This window comes from Pan troglodytes, chromosome 1 (assembly GCF_028858775.2).
Source record: "Pan troglodytes isolate AG18354 chromosome 1, NHGRI_mPanTro3-v2.0_pri, whole genome shotgun sequence".
Taxonomy (NCBI): domain Eukaryota; kingdom Metazoa; phylum Chordata; class Mammalia; order Primates; family Hominidae; genus Pan; species Pan troglodytes.
This window is the reverse complement of record NC_072398.2, coordinates 169,296,503-169,317,225: the sequence shown is the minus strand read 5'-3', so window position 1 is coordinate 169,317,225 and position 20,723 is coordinate 169,296,503. Positions and strand designations below refer to the sequence as shown.

Here is a 20,723-nt window from a genome sequence, read left to right as displayed (position 1 = left end):
CCAGGAAATGGTTTTCCTGATATTCTACCAAAATCCTGAGTAAAAGTTTGCATTATTGGAAGATTATTAGAATAGACTAATGTATGGTAATTGAAATTAAAAAAACCTTGTAGTAGCAGAGTCCCAGAAAACCAGAGAGTTGAACCAGGAAAAAGGATGGTATCTCTGACTTCAGCAGGTTTATCACTTATTTAAAGCTGAGGCCAGCCAGGCACAGTGGCTCACGCCTGTAATTCCAGCACTCTGGGAGGCCGAAGCAGGTGGATCACCTGAAGAGTTCGAGACTAGCCTGACTAAAATGGCGAAACCCCGTCTCTACTAAAAATACAAGTTACCCGGGCATGGTGGTGTGTGCCTGTAGTCCCAGCTACTGGGGAGGCTGAGGCACGAGAATCGCTTGAACCTGGGAGGCAGACGTTGCAGTGAGCCAAGATTGAGCCACTGCACTCCAGCCTGGGCAACAGAGCAAGACTCTGTCTCAAAAAAGAAAAAAAGATAAAGCTGAGGCCAATAATTCTTACAGGCAGAGCCAAACTTTAGGTTAGAAGAAGCACTTACTGGGAATTCAGGCTTTGGACTCTTTCAGTATCTATTTTTAGTTTCAGGGAAGGAGAAGCAAAGAAGGAAGTTAAAGATTATACTGACCCTTAGAGGGATGGGCAGCAGAAATATCTGTTATATTGAGCTATTTATGGCACATACTTTCATCATAACCATCAAATAATAAATGCCTTTTTGCTTTGATGTTACTTTTTTCTTGTGAACTTTGTCCTTTAACCATATGCACTGCAAAGAGTCTGAAGTGGGAACCAAAGGAGCCATGAGCGTGGACTAAAATGCTTTTCAAAGGATTGGAGATGTTTCAGGCATAGGGGTACCTGAGAGGTTTATATCGTCTCTTAAAATTTTCTATGGTCCTAAAATTCTCATAATTTTATATGAATAATATACCACTATAAGATATTACATATATATATATATATCACTTACTGTTTCTTTTAAAAAATATTTATGGATATAATTGCGTTTTTCTAAATGTTTCATTAGTAATACTCAGTCTTGTAAGTCTGGTTCCATAGTAATCTATAATGTAACTACTTCCATCTGAAGGTCCAACAATCTAGAAGAGACAAAATTTCAAAATTATTCATTTTACAAAAGATATTTCACAACACTTTGTTTACTTTTCTCAGTTGTTAATAAAAGTATTTCAGAAGCAACAAAAATCCAGCTCTAACCTAAGCAAAAACAGGTAATTTAGTGGCTCATGTAGCTGAAAACAACTACTGGGATATACTGGGATAGCTCAAAGGATCAAAAGAAAAGCTACAGGAACCAAGGACTGAATTCTGTGCTCCCTGAGGCCCTTGGCTTCCCTGCCTCCTTGCTTAGCTCTGCTTGTCTTCATTCTGCAGAGTGGCACTCTAACTAATTGCCAACAGCTCGAGAGTCACATATTCCCAGCTCAGCAGCTCCTAATACAAAGAAAGTAAACTTTTCCTCCCCACTGTTTATATACCAATTCCAGGGAAAGACTTTTATTGATCTGCTTGGTTTTTATGCATACTGTGGACAAACTACTATATCCATGGGAATAGATTTAATATGATTGGCCAGGCCAGGCTGCCTGTAGATGAGGTTGTATCATTGACAGTCCTGCCAGAACCACCTGGAATGGAAAAGGAAGAGGTAGAAAAAAACAGCACACGTTCACTACAATCATCTTGTCCACTTAATCACATATGTGACAATCTAGTTAACATAATCTCTATAAATTATCCTCTAAGGTAGCAATCTTCAAACTGTAGCATTAAAGGTGGACAAAGATTTACCAAGGTGTATGTGGGCCCAGAGGAGAAATCAATCCCGAGATCTTAATTCCCTAAATACTCTTTGTAAAACAAATTTGCCTGATACCATGCTACACTGGAAGCATCCTGCCAGTTTCCCTTCCCACTTCTCCTCACTGTGGTCATTTCTCCCACTTGTTAACAGTAAAGCATACCTACCATCCAGGACACCCCGAGTCTTATGATGGCATATTTCCCTGAGGTGTGAAAGCCTCTGAAGTGCCAAACAAAGGGATAACTCAAAATATTGGATTTAGGGAACTATCCTTTACTCAAAGGTCCAAAAATACATTCTACTATATCTGTTCCAAAGATGCATTTCCAATAACATTTTACGTCTTTTTGTTTAAAAATAATTTGCAACATGTTTATGCTGTTTTGATCAACTGTGTATCATTATTATAATGACAACTCAATCCAAACAAAAAATCACAGAAAATTTTTAAATATTTTAATTTTAATGAATAAGATGATTCACTAGAAGTTTTCTCTCTTTCGTTTGTTTGTTTGTTTGTTTTTTGATATAGGGTCTCACTCTGTCACCCAGGCTGGAGTGCAATGGCATGATCTTGGCTCACTGCAACCTCCCCCTCCTGGGCTCTAGCGATCCTCCCACCTCAGCCTCCCAAGTAGCTGGGACTACAGGTGGGCGCCATCACGCCCAGCTAATTTTGTTTTTGTATTTTTTTGTAGAGACAGGATTTCACTATGTTGAACAGGCTGGTCTCAAACTCCTAGTACTAGGATGATGGTTAAGAACATCAATTGATCTGCCTGCTTCGGCCTCCCAAAGTGCTGGAATTACAGGCGTGAGCCAATGTGCCCAGCCTAGTAGAAAGTTTTTAAACCTAAAAATATATTATATTAGGATAAAATTCTGTAGAAGAGGAATAAAAATAAAAATTCAAGGAAGAAGCAATGTAAAAATTATAATGGTTAGTGAAGAGTTCATGCACATCTTTTTTGAGTAGGTGATATTTAAAATCCTACGATATTTATATTCTGTTGGATACATTTCAAAATTGATGTAACACTTTTATTTAAATATGTAAATATTTGCAAACTAGAAGTTATATCCTTTGCAACTATTTAAACTTACGATAGAAAACTTAAATGTCAATTTAAAAATATGTGGAGAGTATGGACTTTGTTTTTGAAATTGAAGGACATTGCTATAAAGCATTCCTCATTTTAAAAATAAATTTGATCTTAAAACTATTCAACAAATATTTAATTCCTGTGATATTCCAGGTTCTATGCCAGACATTATACACTAACAGTGAATAAAATACCATCTCTGCCAACAGGGAACTTATTCTAGTGAACTACACATGTTAATATTCAAGTAGTACTTACAAAGCACATGTGTGCCACACACCATGTCAGGTGCTGTTATGCACATTGACTTACTTGTCAAAGATTAAATTGATTTGGCTTGACACTTATTTATGAGTTTACATAAAAATTAACTGTAATCCCACACTTTGGGAGGCCAAGGCAGGAAGACTGCTTGAAGCCAGAAGTTTGAGACCAGCATGGGCAAAAAAGCAAGAACTTTGCCTCTACCAAAAAAAATGAAAACAAAATATTAGCCAGGTGCCATGGTGTGCGCTTGTAGTCTCAGCTACTCGAGAGGCTGAGGTAGGAGGATTGCTTGAGCCCAGGAGTTCAAGATTGCAGTGAGCTATGATCACACCACTGCGCTCCAGCCTGGGTGACAAAATGCAACCCTATTTAAATAACCAAATTAAGTCGGTGTGGTAAAGCACTAAACTGAAAGGAAAACTTGGAAGAGAAAGCTGTCTCTTTCTATAACTAGCTGTAGGATCAAATAATTTATTCCTTACTGGATCTCAATTTTTCTTATTGATTATAATGAAGAATAGAATAAGCTGATCTGTACAGTATTTTTAAAGTTTTAATGTCTTCTATGACTATAAGATTTAGATACAAACACCTCAGCTTAAGCCACTACAAAGTATCATCAACACACTTTTCTATGAACTATCTGGTCACAGAAGAAACTGTTTTATTTACTTTAAAAAAAAAAGATCAGCTATAAAGATTTCAACTATTTAGATCCATATTCCTTTGCCAAATTAAGACAGGCTGTGGTGGCTCATGCCTGTAATCTCAGCACTTTGGGAGGCCAAGGTGGGAGGACTGCTTGAGGCCAGGAGTTCGAGACCAGTCTGGCCAACATGGCAAAACCCAGTATCTACCAAAAAAAAATACAAGAATTAGTCAGGCACAGTGGTGCACACCTGTAATCCCAGCTACTACCAGGGAGGCTGAGGCATGAGAATTGCTTGAACCAAGGAGGCAGAGTTGCAGTGAGCTGAGATCGTACCACTCCACTCCAACGTGGGCAACAGAGTGAGGCTCTATCTCAAAGAAAAAATAAATAAATAATAAAACCTGTTTTAAGCACCCACATACACATATATAATAAATTTGCCAATTCTAACATCTTTCATTATGAGTATATGATTGTATTATTAATTATAAAATTACAAATCTTTTAAAATATCCCATACTGGATGGGAGGCTGAGGCAGGAAGGTTGTTTGAACCCAGGAATTCGAGGCTGCAATGAGTTATGATCACGCCACTGCACTCCAGCCTGGGCAACAGAGCAAGACCCTGTCTCTAAAAAAAGAAAGTAAAATACCCCAATACTGGGAATTTTTTTACTCAGTAAATATGTCCATGTCCATTTGTCCATAGGCAACAGAGTATGGAACCCAAAATTATGAGTTTATTTCTCTGCTAAGAAATATCCTGAAGCTGGCTGGGCACAGTGTCTCATGTCTGTAATCCCAGCACTTAGGGAGGCCGAGGCAGGATAGCTTGAGCCCAGGAGTTTGAGACCAGCCTAGGGAACAAAGTGAGATCCTGTCTCTATTTGTAAAAGCAAAAATTTAGAACAGGCAAATTCAAAAAGACAAAAAGTATATTAGAGGGTACCAGAAGGTGGGAAGAGAAGGGGAAGGAAGCTATTACTTAAGGGGTACGGTATTTTTGCAGTGATGAAAAAGTTTTAGAAATAGATAGTGGTGACAGTTGTAAAATATTCTGAACACAATGCCACTGAACTGTACACTTAAAGATTAAAGTGGCAATTTTTATGTTATATATATTTTACTGTACAAAAAGCTAGTATCTTATTTGCACTTAATGTTGTAGTATTAATGTTTGCAATTTATAAACTTTTGATCTTGTTAGTGTAAAATGTAATTTGTTTGTATATACTTAGGTGGTATTCTACTAAGAATAAAGGAAAAAAAATGTGGTTACCAGTAAGTACTTTATCACCCCAACTTTGGCAATTGATATGACCCCTCATTTAAGAGCATTGTCAGTGAAGTCATGCTTCTTAGGTAACTCAAGTATTTTATAAATTTCAAATGTAATGAATGAATTAAGAAGTGAAAGAAAAAAAATAAGACCATTTTATATCAATCTACGCTTTCTCTATCTAAAAGACTTCTGAGTTCCTCCATACAAAGAATGCCAACAGTAACATCAGCAAGATCAGATCATCTCCTGCAAACCTACCAATCTGGTGATAAAAGTAAAAGGATTCAGCTGTCTGCAAGTAAAGGATAATGCAACCTGTATCCATCCCAACTCCCCCAAATAACTAATACTTTCTTAAAAGTCAGACTACATTTTTGTATCCATATTTCACTTCTGTGTGTGACTAATTTTAAGATGATGCCACTAAAACCATCTGATTAGTCACATTTTAATTAAGCATCAAAATTCCTACACAGTGCCAGAATTTATGCATTCAGAACACCTGACTTCATTTGACTTAAAGAATTCTTAGTATTAATCATAAATGACCAACATAAACACTATTCTTTAAGGAATGAATAAGAGTCACCATTTATATCCTGAGGAAAACATAGCATTGGGATTCGTCTCAGAACCAGTTTAAGATATTGTTTGGAAAATCCTCTTAAAGGCACTAAAAAAAAATCTACCCACAGGGTAAGTGAACTAAGTGAAATCTACCTAATTAAGGTCACATGACAGAGTAAAAGTTACTCAAATGATCAGTCACTTCGGTTTTCCAATTTATTTTCCCAATATATCACACCAGGGTTAAATAATGATACAGGGAGCTATCTGAAAGATTTGATGTCTATAAAATGTCCTCTGTGGCCAGACACGGTGGCTCACGCCTGTAATCTCAGCACTTTGGGAGGCTGAGGCGGGCAGGTAATGAGGTCAAGAGATCGAGACCATCCTGGCCAACATGGTGAAATCCCGTGTTTACTAAAAATACAAAAATCAGCTGGGCGCGGTGGCATATGCCTGTAGTCCCAGCTACTCAGGAGGCTGAGGCAGGAGAATCGCTTGAACCCAGGAGGCGGAGGTCACAGTGAGCCAAGATCGTGCCACTGCACTCCAGCCTGGGCAATGGAGCGAGACTCTGTCCCCCCACCGCCCCACCCCACCCAAAAAAAAAACTCCTCTGTGGCTGGGTGCGGTGGCTTATGCCCATAATACCAGCACTGTGGGAGGTCGAGCCAGGCAGACCAACTGAGGTCAGGAGTTTGAGACCAGCCTGGCCAACATGGTGAAACCCCGTCTCTACTAAAAATTAGCTGGGCACGGTGGCACATGCCTGTAATCCCAGCTACTCAGGAGGCTGAGGCAGGAGAATTGCTTGAACCTGGGAGGTGGAGGTTGCAGTGAGCTGAGATCGTGCCACTGCACTCCAGCCTGGGCAACAGAGTAAGACTCCATCTCAGAAATAAAAATAAAAAAAGTCTTCTGTTTGTATATATTGTTGTCCTACATCTAGCAAACTATCAAGTATACCACCTTTTCCAGCATTGGTAGTAGATTTATGGCAATTATGCTTTTAGTCCTTCTTTTGATCAAAAAGGCATAGGCTATGTCTTTGACCAAACAAACTGGTTCACATACACGTGATTCCATAGCCTTGGCCACATTTTGGTCTAAACTGAAAAGCTTAGGCTTTTAAAAATGTTGGTAAAATGCAAAGATTTTTTAAAAGATAAAAATTAAGAAAAGTGTTTATTAGGCCTACAGCCCCCAAGGAAATATTTTATTTTATTATTATTTTTTGAGACAGGGTCTCACTCTGTTGCTCAGGCTAGAGTGTAGTACTACAATCACGGTTCACTCTGCAACCTTGATCGATCTCTCAGGCTCAAGTGATCCTCCAACCTCAGCCTCCTGAGCAGTTGGAACTACAGGCATGCACCACACCTGGCAAATTTTTTAAAAATTTTTTGTAGATAAGGAGTTTCACTGTGTTGCCCACGCTGGTCTCAAACTCCTGAGCTCCAGTGATCCTCCCACCTCGGCCTCCCAAAGTGCTGAGACTATAGGCACTCATCTGGAAATATTTTGTTTCTAAAAATAAATGGAATCTATTATCAGACTATTCTTGGAAAAGATAATAGGTTCCTCTAGGGCAAGGACCCCATGTTACCATACCTAAGTTGGTGCTCACTAAACCGATTTCCACTGATGCCATAATGTATAGTTTATCATATCAACTTTCATTTTTATTCATTACCTCTCAAGTGACACTGTGAAATTCAGGAATTTAGCCCTATTATGTTTCGAATGTTTGTGTCCCTACAAAATTCCTACGTTGAAGTCTAACCCCAAATGTGTTGGTATTAAGAGGTAGGGCCTTTGGAAAGTTATTAAGTCATTAGGGCTCCACCATCCACTAAAGGGATTAATGACCTTATCCTTTACACCATGTGGGCACATATAGAAGGCACCATCTATGAAGCAGAGAGTCCTTACCAGACACTGAACCTGCTGGTGCCTTGATACTGGACTTCCCAGCCTCCAGAACTATAAGAAGTAATTTTCCATGGTTTAGAAATAATCTAGTCTAGGCCACGCACAGTGGCTAATGCCTGTAATCCCAGCAGTTTGGGAGGCCAAGGTGGGTGGATCATTTGAGGTCAGGAGTTCAAGACCAGCCTGGCCAATATGGTGAAACCCCGTCTCTACTAAAAATACAAAAATTAGCCAGGTGTGGTGGTTGGCACCTGTAATCCTAGCTACTCAGGAGGCTGAGGGATGAGAATCGCTTGAAGCCGGGAGGCAGAGATTACAGTGAGCCGAGATTGCGCCACTGTACTCCAGCCTGAGCAATAGGGCGAGACTCACTCTCAAAAAAAAAAAAAACACACAAAACAAAACAAAAAGAAATAATACAGTCTAAAGTATTTTGTTATAGCCCCAAATGGACTAAAACAGGTCCTACAGAAAAACAATCACTTTTTTAAAAACTACATTTTGCATCTCATCTTGCTTGCACTAGGCACAAAGCCACACTTTGTATAAGGCATACTGCATACAGTTTCAAATCAGCAAAAATTTTTAAGGGCATACTCTGTTTAACATAACTGGTACTATAGCAGATTAATAAAAGTCATTTTTCCTCAAAAATTTATGTGTGAAAAGTCAAATCCATTGTTTAAAAGTTAAAAACTAATACAAAGCAGTATATAACCCAGTGTTAGAGTGGTATATAATAAATATCAAACTCATGAAACATACTTTACCAGTCTGTTAAATGTATTTATAAAATTCATAAATGTTTCAGACATTATGCTAAATTTCTGCTGCTTGTATGGTTATTAGTCCTTTAAGGAAATCCACTCTGTTATATTAATAGGAATGAAAGTAAAAGCAATTTCTTCCATGATGAACAGGATTTTTAAAAAATTGTGACAAAGAAAGAACCCAGCATACTTCCAATAACTTTCTATGTTGTAATACTTATTTCCATTTTCCCTCCACATATCCTCATCTTTCTGATTTGTAGCTGTTTGTCTCCACTTAATATAAGAGACTTTATTTTCTTTTTATTTTGCAGAATATACGTCAGTGATTTTGGTATAATTAAAAATGCCCATGCCTATGCCAGGCATGGTGGCTCACACGTGTAATCCCAGCACTTTGGAAGGCCAAGGTGGGCGGATCACCTGAGGTCAGGAGTTTGAGACCAGCCTGACCAACATGGTGAAACCCTATCTCTACTAAAAACACAAAATTAGCTGGGCGTAGTGGTGCGTGCCTATAATCCCAGCTACTTGGGAGACTGAGGCAGAAGAATCGCTTGAACCTGGGAGGCAGAGGTTGCAGTGGGCTGAGATCACACCATTGCACTCCAGCCTGGACGACAAGAGCAAAACTCCATCTCAAAAAAAAAAAAAAAAAAAGTCCAGATTGCGTGAATGAGGAAAGAGGTTTAAATATAATCAAAACAAACTCGTTTTTCTGATAAAAAACTTGTATTATCTAATCTATCCTTCATGACATATATAAAAATATAAGGAGGCTGGGTGCAGTGGCTTATGCCTGTAATCCCAGCACTGTGGGACGCCAAGGTGGGTGGATCACCTGATGTCAGGAGTTCGAGACCGGTCTGACCAACATGGAGAAACCCCATCTCTACTAAAAATATAAAATTAGCCAGGCATAGTGGTGCGTGCCTGTAATCCCAGCTACTCAGGAGGCTGAGGCAGGAGAATCGCTTGAACCCAGGAGGTGGAGGTTGCGGTGAGCCGAGATCAAGCCACTGCACTCCAGCCTGGGCGACGAAAACTCCATCTCAAAAAAAAAAAAAAAAAAAAAAAAAATGTATATATATATATATATATATACATATATATATATATATACACACACATATATATATATGGCACAAAAGAATGAGTGTCTTTAAATATTCAAAACTACCTTATGAATAACTATATATATAGTAGTTATATATACCATAGTTACCCACAGCTGAAAGATGGTATGCTATACATGTATCACTGATTTAGATTTTCTGGACTGTATTCTATGTATTATTTCATGCCATGCATCATCATTCATATTATCTGTATATTTTTAGGAACAAAAGATAGAAAATTCCAAAGTTTAATAACAAATAGACAAACTCATAAAAGTATTTTCAGGAAACATAGCAACATGTAAAGCTTACTTTAGCAATATGGGCATTATACTTTGTATTGTTTCTGTTCAAAGACAAACTATAACTAGACTACAGTATGTTTTTATAGGTCTTGAATCCATGCCCGATACGTTTATGGGATCACAGTCCAACAGAAACACATTGCTACTCACTGGAAAATAATATTTAATGGCAAAAAAGAAAGAAAGACAGAAAGACAGATGGAAAGAAGGAAGGAAGGAAGAAGAGAGAAAGAAAGAAAAAGAGAAAAGAAAGAAGGAAAGAAAGAGAAAGAAAAGAAAAAAAAGAAAGAGAGAAAGTCATGGCAAGAATGGGGAAGGAAAGAAAAATAAACAAAAAGATGAGCCAGGGCCAGGCACAGTGACTCATGCCTGTAATCCCAACACTTTGGGAGGCTGAGATGAGAGGATCGCTTAAGCCCAGGAATTCTCCTCTAAAACTGATGATGTCAACATCAAATGTTAAATATGTTAAATGACATGAAGAATAAGGCTACCCATCTTATTTGGCTATGCTTGAAATGGATTATAATCTCCCTCAATTTGAAAGCAGTCTAAACTGATCATACCTGTGAAAATGTCTTATTTAGGGGAATTTACTGCAGATGTTCACACACTCTAACTCTACACCTCAATAATTTCTTAATGTGATCGACTCCTAATCCCAGAAGATCTTTAAGTTAAACAACTAGAGGCCAGGTGCAGTTGCTCATGCCTGTAATAATAGCCCTTTGGAAGGCTGAGGTGGGCAGATTGCTTGAGCTCAGGAGACCAGCCTGGGCAACATGGGGAAACCTTGTCTCTTCAGAATATACAAAAATTAGCCAGGTATGGTGGCGCACACCTGTAGTCTCAGCTACTTGGGAGGCTGAGGTGGGAGGATCGCTTAAGCCCAGGAGGCAGAGGTTGACAGTGATCTGAGATCACACCACTGCACTCCAGCCTGTGTGACACAGTGAGACCCTGTCTCAAAAAAAAAAAAAAAAAAAAAACTATTTATTGTAAAAAGTTCAGGTATAAATGAATCAGAAAGCAGTGACTGAATCAAATTAGCTCTATAATTTGATATAACTAAAGCTACAATTCAATAATATCACCAAAGAAAGAACCTAGCATGAAAATATTAACTAAATGGTTCAGTTTCAAAGACACTTTGAATTCTGGATATCTTAACTCAAAGAATCCCAATAATACATTAAATTCCTTGGATCCTCACTGAAAGTGAGAAGCTCATTTCTAAGCATATGTGCACAAGTACCTTAGCCTCTTCATGCCTGCTTGCCTGTCCCACAGTTAGAGAAGGCAGGATATTTGGTTAGGCATATGTTTACGAGTACAGACAGGAAAATTCCAACTTTAAAACCAAATATTTTCCTTGTTTAATTCTGGTATCTTATTGGTCCATATGCTGCCTCCTCCTCACAGTATGGTATCCAAATCTCCTAGATTGTGACTTTCTTTTAAAGCATAATGATAACATCAAGCAGACAGAATTGAAGAGTGGAAATACTATATGAGAAAGCAGAGCAAAACAGATGATGCTCTAAATGCAACTGACACACTTGCTAAAGACGTTAGGTGCTCCATAAATGCTTGTTGAAATGCTGTTTGTCAACATTTGTTGTGAAAAATTCATCTCTTTCTCTAAGAATCCTCATGAGTTAACCACAATCAGTTCTACATAATTTAACAGAAAACATCTGGTGGCACTTTTAAATGTTTAAGGACAGCATTTCACAAACTATGCCCGCCCCCAGTCCCACTGCAGCAGGAGAAAATAAGGCTATGGAGAAAAGCAAGATGAGTTATCAGGAGAGCCCTAAACATGTATATCATTTGTTTATACATATCTGGTCTACATTCTCAGATTTTCTAAAGAACGCCCTTTTTTTTTTTTCTTTTTAGCTTAAGCTAGCTGGATTTCAGTTTCTGTAATTTGCAAACAACACAATACTAGTATGGAGTGCCTGTCCAGTGCAAAAGAAAATCTTGTCTCTGCTTCCACAATGCCCATATGTATAACAGAATCCTATCAATGCTTTTATGGTAATTGACAAGGTGACAGTGACTATGAGGAAAAGAAACGGGTTTGAAAAATAACCACAATCCCTCTTAGAGACAACATATATTAAAAAGATTTTGAGAACTTATTCAGTAAAGAAACTTCTTTAACTCAATTGAACTCACATTTACAAATCATATTTGAGCACGGAATCTTTTTTAATGAACTTCTTATGTCTTTGAGAACTACTAACTGGTAGAGCACAGTTTGAGAAATGCTAGTTGGAAACATGACCAGGATTCCTTAGATCTAGTACATGAAGAAAAATGGAAACAACCATTCTTCTCTGCTTCCTCGTATACTAAACATTTTAAATAGAACAGGAGATCACAGAACTCAATTTTGAATGTAAAAGTAGTTTACATTCTAGATTGAGAAACTTACCTGCATTGAAATAAGAATGAAATCAATTAGGCTCCCAATTCCACAAAACCCTACAGTGCAAAACTTTAACAAACCTAGAAAAGAAGGTAAAGTCATTTATAATCTGGAAGGTCTTCTAAATATTAACAAACTGCTCCATTTTCCAATAAACCATTATTATATATATATATATCACGCTCTTTATATCAAGAACATAAAAGTAACACTTAAAGAAATCAAATCTTCGCTTGAAAATGAGAAGAGTTTAAAGGAACCCTCTACACAGAAATGCCAAAAAATAATTTAATTCCCTTAAATAAATATTAGTAACTGAAAAAAACCTCAATATAATCTAATAAAATTTCTAAGAGAAAAGGCCTAAGGAAATAATCCTTAAATCTCAGTACACCAGAGTTACATCTTTTAGTCCTAAAATCCTTAATTACTTATTTAGACTTCATACATTATGTGACCCAAAATTTACTGTACATTTGGAGAGTTAAAATATAAAAATTGTCATGCCAAAAAAAAAATCAGGAAAAAACACTGCTCTTGTTGTAAAATTGCAAAATTTTATTAGCAATCCAATTACCTTTATCTTATATATTTCTTTTTCCTAAGGATCACCTGTTTATTAGCTCTATAGTCAAAATCAACAATTCTGTGCTGAGCACTATATACAGCTTTGTCCTTGGTCCCAACCCAAGAGCTAAGATGCTAAAATAGATGATAACAGAGTATCTAATATGGGACATCTACAATAATATAACCCAAAAACGATTGTAAGAGGCAGATTGGGGGTGGGCTGGGGGTGGGATGATTAATCTCTTATGAATTTAAACTTGAGTTTCTTACAAGACATCTCATATGAGATATAAAAATGGTATAAGACAAGACTCTTTGTGAAAATGTAGTTCCATATATCAACTACAAATAGATGCCAGCTAAAAATCCTAAGAGAGGATGAGATCACACATCTCACAGAGGATCACACAGAGGATTCTCCCACAACCTGAGAATACACAAATAAGATTGAACTATGTAAGGACATTAGATGACTTTTTCCCCCACATATAGCAGAATAATGTTGCAAGTACAGAAATAACATGGCGGCAATAAGTTAATAACTATTAAAATACAGAAATAATTAAAAATTTTGCTTTTAGTTTTCCTCAAAACATTCACTTACCTAACATTTTATCTTTGATTACTATCTGTCACACAGAAGCCCCATTAGGGCAGGGCCTTTTATCTGTTTTCTTTACTCCTGTGTCCTTAGCGCCAACAACATTGCCTGGCACATAGTAAATGCTCAATATTTGTTGCATAAATTGATAAATATTCTCGTATTTCTGCTTCCCAAACACTCCCATCATTTCATCCATTACCTTAATAAAAACTCCCTTAGTTTTTTCATTAGTTGCATGGTACTATTAGTTGCACAAAGAAAATTGTCTGCTGAGGTTTTATCCAGTGTACTTTGTATTTCCGAAATGTATTCCTCTTCACAAAGCATGTTAGTATAAACTTGAGAATGTCATAGTTTCTTTTTCTTCAATTTGTTTATAAAAAAGAATATTGGCCAGGCGCGGTGGCTCATGCCTATAATCCCAGCACTTTGGGAGGCCGAGGCAGGTGGATCACCTGAGGTCAGGAGTTCGAGACCAGCCTGGCCAACATGGTGAAACCCTGTCTCTACTAAAAATACAAAAATTATCCAGGCATGGTGGCATACGCCTGTGATCCCAGCTACTCAGGAGGCTGAGGCAGGAGAATCACTTGAACCTGGGAGACGGAGGTTGCAGTGAGCTGAGACTGTGCCACTGGACTCCAGCTGGGGCAACAAAGCCGGGGCAACCTTGTCTCAAAAAAAAAAAAAAAAAAAAAAAAAAAGAAAGAAAGAAGAAAAAGAGAGAATATTAAGTATAGTCCCTCTAAAGTTATATCTTTAACTGCTAATCCATGAAGAATAGGTAATCACATCAGGGCTTTGGCTTTTTTTGTGCCATTTTCCAAGGATGTTCTTCCTTTTAGACCACTTCTTTAGAGAAGTCTTCCCTAACCTGCCTGTCTGAAGCAGCATGCCACCCTATCCCTGCCCCATAACCCACTATGCCTGGCTAGTTTTTAAAATTGTTTGTAGAGACAGGGTCTCACTATGTTGCCCAGGCTAGTCTTGAACTCCTGGGATAAAGTGATCTTCCTGCCTTGGCCTCCCAAAATGCTTGGATTACAGGCCATCACACCTGGCCTAAATTTTTTTTTTTTCTCATACCTCTCAGGAATGAATGAAGTTTTTGATTATAATAACTGTAGTAGCAGAAATAGTGACAACAAAAGTAGTTGCTGGGCTAACATTTATCAAATGTATCTTATCTCGTTTAATCCTTATTGCTCTTCCTATCTGTGTTCATGAAGTATTTTTATATTTGAAAACCTAAAACAAGTTTAAGATGGCATTATTGGAAACTTCATTACTAAAATCATCCTTTGCCTTAAATTTCTAGAAATAGATGGACCATAGTTAACATCACACGTTTGGAGTAAGATATGCTGTAAGTCACTGTAATGATTAAACCTTCAAGTTTTTTTTTTAACAGTGAACTGGTAAGTTTAAATGTGTTACTCCAGGAGTTTCTTTCTTTTCTTTTTTTCTTTCCCTCTTTTCCTTTCTCCTTCTTTCCTTCTTCCCTTCCTTCTTTCCTTTGCAGGGTCTCACTATTTCCAAGGGTCTCACTGTGTTGCCCAGGTTGGTCTCGAACTCCTGGCCTCAACTGATCCTCCTGCCTTGGCCTCCCAAAATGTTGAAATTACAAGTGTGAGTCACCACACCCAGCCTCTTGATTTTTTAAAACAGCTTTATTGAGTTATAAATGACATACATTAAAATGACATACAATGACCTAAATGACATGCAATGACATACACTGTACATATTTAAAATGTACAATTTGATAAATCTGACACTTGTAAACACCTGTGAAACAATCAGTATAATAAAAAAAGAACATATCTGTCACACCCAATAGTTTCCTCATGCCCCTTTGTAATTTCTACTTCTTGTCTCTCCTTGCCCCCGTCTTTCCCCAGCAAGCACTTATCTGCTTTCTGTCACTATAAATTTGTTAGTTCCTTAAACTTTTAAATATTATCTCTGATCTGTTCTCTAGTTTCCTTAAATGTATTACTCCAGGAGTAGGTAATATTTACCAGTTCCAAACAAAGATATTATTCCTTTATCCAATATTTTATCTTAGCAGAAACCTCTCATGTTCATTTTTGTGAAGCATCCCTAAGAAGGTGTTCTGTAGCAAAGTATCTAGATTTTCTTAAATTTATCATCTTACTCTGTTATGGGTGTTATCACATTACTTTCCCAATAAACATATTTCTATGTCATTGTTTTAAATGGCTGCGTAGTATTCTGTTGTGTTACACACTGTACCTTAATTTTTTTAGACAGTTCCTCCCTACTGAACATTTAGCCTGTTTCTAGTTTTTTTGATATTCATATGACAAATATTTATCAGAGTCTTACTGTCAGGTTCTGTTCAGGATACCAACTTGCCTAAGACAGATAAGGCCTCTGCCTTTAAGAATGTACATTCCAGGCCAGGCGCAGTGGCTCACGCCTGTAATCCCAACACTTTGGGAGGCCGAGGCAGGCGGATCACCTGAGGTTAGGAGTTCGAGACCAGCCTGACCAACATGGAGAAACCCTGTCTCTACTAAAAATACAAAATTAGCTGGGCGTGGTGGCGCATGCCTGTAATCCAGCTACTTGGGAGGCTGAGGCAGGAGAATCACTTGAACCCAGGAGGCAGAGGTTGCAGTGAGCCAAGATTGCACCATTGCACTCTATCCTTGGCAACAAGAGCGAAACTCCGCCTCAAAAAAAAAAAAAAAGAATGTATATTCCAGAGGAAGACTGAAATGAATGAATAAACAAATCCCCGAGGCTAACAGATTTATAATTAGCACTATGAAGGAAAAAAAAAGCTAATATAAGTAGGACCACTGCTTTTCATAACCATGAAGAAAGACTAAGTAAGGTTAGTTGTAAAATGGGATTTTTTTTTTCTTTTTTGTAGAAATGGGATCTCACTATGTCACTATGTTGTCTCTGCTGGCCTCAAACTCCTGGCCTCAAGCAATCCCCCCACCTCAGCCTGTTGAGTAGCTAAGTCTATGGGCACACACCACTGCACCCAGCAAAAAATTGAATTTTAGATTTTGTCTATAACTACTTTCATTGCAGTCAACATTGTATTATGTAGTTAAGAATTTTTTTTGAGGCAGTGATCATTTAAAATAAAAATGCCTAAATTCCTTAACCTTGGATTCTTAATAGAAATTACAATTTATTTAAAATATTTAAAAATTTTTAATTGGCCAGGCACTGTGGGTCATCCCTGTAATCCCAGCACTTTGGGAGGCTGAGGTGAGAGGACAGCTTGAGCCCAGGAGTTCAAGAGCAGCCTGTGCAACACGGCAAAATCCCATCTCTATAGAAAAATACCAAAATAAGTCAGGCATGGTGGTACATGCCTGTAGTCCCAGCTGCTTGGGGCAGAGCTGAGGACGGAGCATACCTTGAGCCCAGGAGGTCGAGGTTGCAGTGAGCCGTGATCGCACCACTGCACTCCAGCCTGGGCAACAGAGTGAGACTCTGTCACAAAAAAAAAAAAAGAAAGAAAAAGAAAAAATATTCTATTGCTTCTGATACCTAAAAGGATAACTTTTGATATCTAAAGAACCCAACTCCATAGCAAGATACTCAAAGCACTTTATAATCGGACCACAGACTACCTCTGCAGGCAGTGTCACCTCCTGCATTGTTCTTCCTACACGATCAGCTAAATTGTCCCCTAATCTCCCAGTGTACACTATATGCTTTACACATGCTGTTCCCTGCAATGCCTTCAACCTCTGTAGTCTTTTCATCCTTCAAACCCTAGCTCAACTGTCACCATATCTAAGAACTTCCTTCAGTCAACTGCATCAGTCCCTTTTCCATACTCTCACAGCACTGTTATGGTTCTGTTACAGCGCTGTACCATAAATTGGCCTACTAACATATTTATTTTATTTTTAACCAATATACACTGTGACCTTCATCATTATTTCCATATCACTTAGTTATTTAAATGTTGAATATATGTTTAATTAACTAAACAAGTATATATAGTACTTCATGACTTTTACTTAGGAACTTACAACACTGAGTTTTAGTATAGCTGTCAGAAATATATCTACCATCAACCCCACAGTGAAGACTTCTCTTTGATCTTTTGTGGGTAGCAACATGGAAGAAATAAGGTTAGCTTTGCTAGCTAGAAGGCAGAGCATTCAAAAACTTTAAATTTGCTCAGTGAAGGGCTAATATAGAAGCAGAGTACTACAGTAAATAAAGCATGATCTCTGGAGCCAGAAAATTTGGGTTCAAATTGAGGTCACTAGCTGAGTGTCCTTGGGTAAATCTCTTAATCTCGTGACAATTTTCCTATCCATAAAACAAAGATGATAACAACAAATATGTCACAGAATAAAGGAAAGCCTCTAGACTCAGTAAATCCCTTAACCTCTCTGGTGATAGTTTCCTTACCTGTTAAAGAGGATTTAAAGAGGATGATAAACTCAGAGGGTTGTAAGGCTTCAATAAGGGCAGGCATGTGAAAGTACTGTTTAAACAAAAGCTATCATAAAATGTAAATAGTTTTCATAAGCATTAGTAACTATAGTAAATGTGATTACAGCCAGAAGGAAGATATAGAAAGGGGGGCTAAGGGTGATAGAAGTCAGGCTCCCACCCCAGCTCAAGTGGGTCACCAAAGTTCCAACCCCAACTTGTTCTGAAAGAAGTGCATAGTTTCTAATCCCAGGGCAATGGTGAAAGAGATTTGGGCAGAAGGAAATATTTTTTGGAGTGGTAGAGGATGTACATTTATTCATAAAACATTAACTAAACATCCAGTGTGTGCCCAGCACTAGCAGTGACAGTTCCAGTGTACTATCGTAAGTAAATGCCTCCACTATCTTGTGTGTGTTTTCATAAAGGTGAAAACATAGGAAAAGTCAGTATTTCTTACCTAAGCTGAACTGTTGGGCTAATTGATAGCTCTATACTCACAGAAGAACGTTAACTACTCAACTCCAATTATATAGAACTTATAATAAATACACAGAGATTTAATCCATAAGAACACCTACAATGAACTAAAATATAGGTTTCATATGGATTTTTTTTTAATGAAACATACGCACCCAAAGCAGGGTATCCAAGGTAAAATCGATCTGCTCCCAACCATCCAAGAAAAAGAGACAATGCGACTGCCACTTTGTAGGAATAGCCATTTCTGCAAAAAATTAAAATCTGAGTATCATATTTCCAATGTGAACATTTTAGAAAAAAAATTATTAACTACTACTTGTTAATTGGTTCATTCTTTCACTCAATTAATGTTTTTTAGATGCCTCCTGTGTGTCAGGCACTATTCTAGGCTATTGGAATATATTAATGAATAAAAGCAACAAAGATCCCTATCCCCGTATAGCTTACAGGCTGGTGGTAACGAGCAATAAACACAAATATATTTAAAAAATAAATCATATACTATGTTAGAAAGTCATAAATGTTAACAAAAAAAAAAAAAAAAAAAGAAGTAGAGCAGGCTGTGTAGAATGCCGGGAGCCATTTAAATGGAGTGGTAAGAGTAGGCCTCATTAAGAAGGTGATATTTGAGCAGAGACCTGAGGGAAGTGAGTGAGATGGCCATGCCATGCTTCTGAGGAAAGAGTGTCACAGGCAAAAGAGACAGCCAGAACTATCATTTTGAAGTCAAATTTCATCACGTAAGATCCCCGCTCATAATTCTCTTTCGTGTGTGTGTGTGTGTGTGTGTGTGTGTGTATTTTATTGCACTGCACTGCATATTTGTAGGGAGTTAGAAAAAGTAGTAAGTGGCCCAGAGATGCTGTTGATGTGTCTAACGTTATAAGGATGTCAAACTTTATGCTGAGGGCAGGAGCACCTCATCTACAATGGAATAGGGCACCAAACTAGAAGCAGAAAAATAATTTAGAAGGCAATGCAAAAACTAATGCTGAAATCTAATGGGCAGTAACAGTGGGAGAAAGAAGTGAACAAAATTGGGAAATACTAACAAGGCAGAAGCAAACAGGCTACATGTGGGGAATGAGGGAAAAGGAGAAGTCAAGAATGACTCCAAGACGAGCGCGGTGGCACACGCCTGTAATCCTAGCACTTTGGGAGGCCGAGGCAGGTGGATCACTGAGGTCAGGAGTTCGAGAACAGCCTGGCCAACAGAGTGAAACACAGTCTCTACTAAAAATACAAAAATTAGCTGGACGTGGTGGCAGGCACCTGTAATCCCAGCTACTCGGGAGGCTGAGGCAGGAGAATCACTTGAACCCAGGAGGTGGAGGTTGCAGTAAGCCAAGATTGCACCACTGCACTCCAGCCTGGGTGACAGAGTGAGACTCTGTCTCAAAAAAATAATAAAAAATAAGTGATGAATCCAAAGTTTCTGCTTAAGAAACTGGGTAGAACTGGTGCCATTCAATGAGACAAAGGAGGAAAGGATTTGAAGAAAAAGAAACAAATGCAATTTTAGACCTTATATATATAATATATATAAAGATGGTAATATACTGATGTTCAATTCAATTTTATTTCTTTTTTTTTGAGATGGAATCTCACTCTGTTGCCCAGGCTGGAGTGCAGTGGCGTGATCTCAGCTCACTGCAACCTCTGCCTCCCAGGTTCAAGCGATTCTTCCACCTCAGCCCCCCAAGTACCTGGGAGTACAGGCGCACACCACCACAGCTGGCTAATTTTTGTATTTTTAGTAGAAAAGGGGTTTCACCATGTTAGCCAGGCTGGTATCAAACTCCTGGCCTCAAGTGACCCACCCGCCTTGGCCTCCCAAAGTGCTAGGATTACAGGCATGAGCCACCATGCCTGGTCCAATTCAATTTTAGACTTTACCTATATAATATATATAAAGATAGTTAATATATTGATATTCAATTCAATTCAATTTTAGGCCTTATATATATATATATGTAACATATATAAAGATGGTAATATATTTTAGATATCAGAGAGCTTAAGAAACAATGGGGCCAGCTGTGGTAGCTCACGCCTGTAATCCCAGCACTTTGGGAGGCTGAGGCGGTTGGATCACATGAGGCCAGGAGTTTGAGACCAGCCTGGCCAACACGGTAAAACCCCATTTCTACTAAAAATACAAAAATTAGCCGGGCGTGGTGGTATATGCCTGTAGTCCCAGCTACTTGGGAGGCTGAGGCATGAGAATCGCTTGAACCTGGGAAGCGGAGGTTGCAGTGAGCCAAGATCACGCCATTGCACTCCTGCCTGGGTGACAGAGCAAGACTGTCTCCAAAAAACAGAAAAAAGAACAAAAGAGAAAAAACAAA

General features: G+C 38.2%; 1 protein-coding gene across 1 annotated transcript in view; it reads right to left on the bottom strand.

Annotated features, from left to right (window-relative positions):
* TM2D1 (TM2 domain containing 1) overlaps positions 1 to 20,723 on the bottom strand; it is a 44,505-nt gene that overhangs the window by 1,364 nt on the left and 22,418 nt on the right. Inside the window, exons 4-6 of the mRNA XM_063817346.1 lie at positions 18,528 to 18,619; positions 12,285 to 12,358; positions 991 to 1,120 (exon numbers count right to left, since the gene is read on the bottom strand). Coding sequence (XP_063673416.1) covers positions 1,010 to 1,120; positions 12,285 to 12,358; positions 18,528 to 18,619 — 277 coding nt within the window. The 3' untranslated portion in view covers positions 991 to 1,009. The remainder of the gene's footprint in view (positions 1 to 990; positions 1,121 to 12,284; positions 12,359 to 18,527; positions 18,620 to 20,723) is intronic.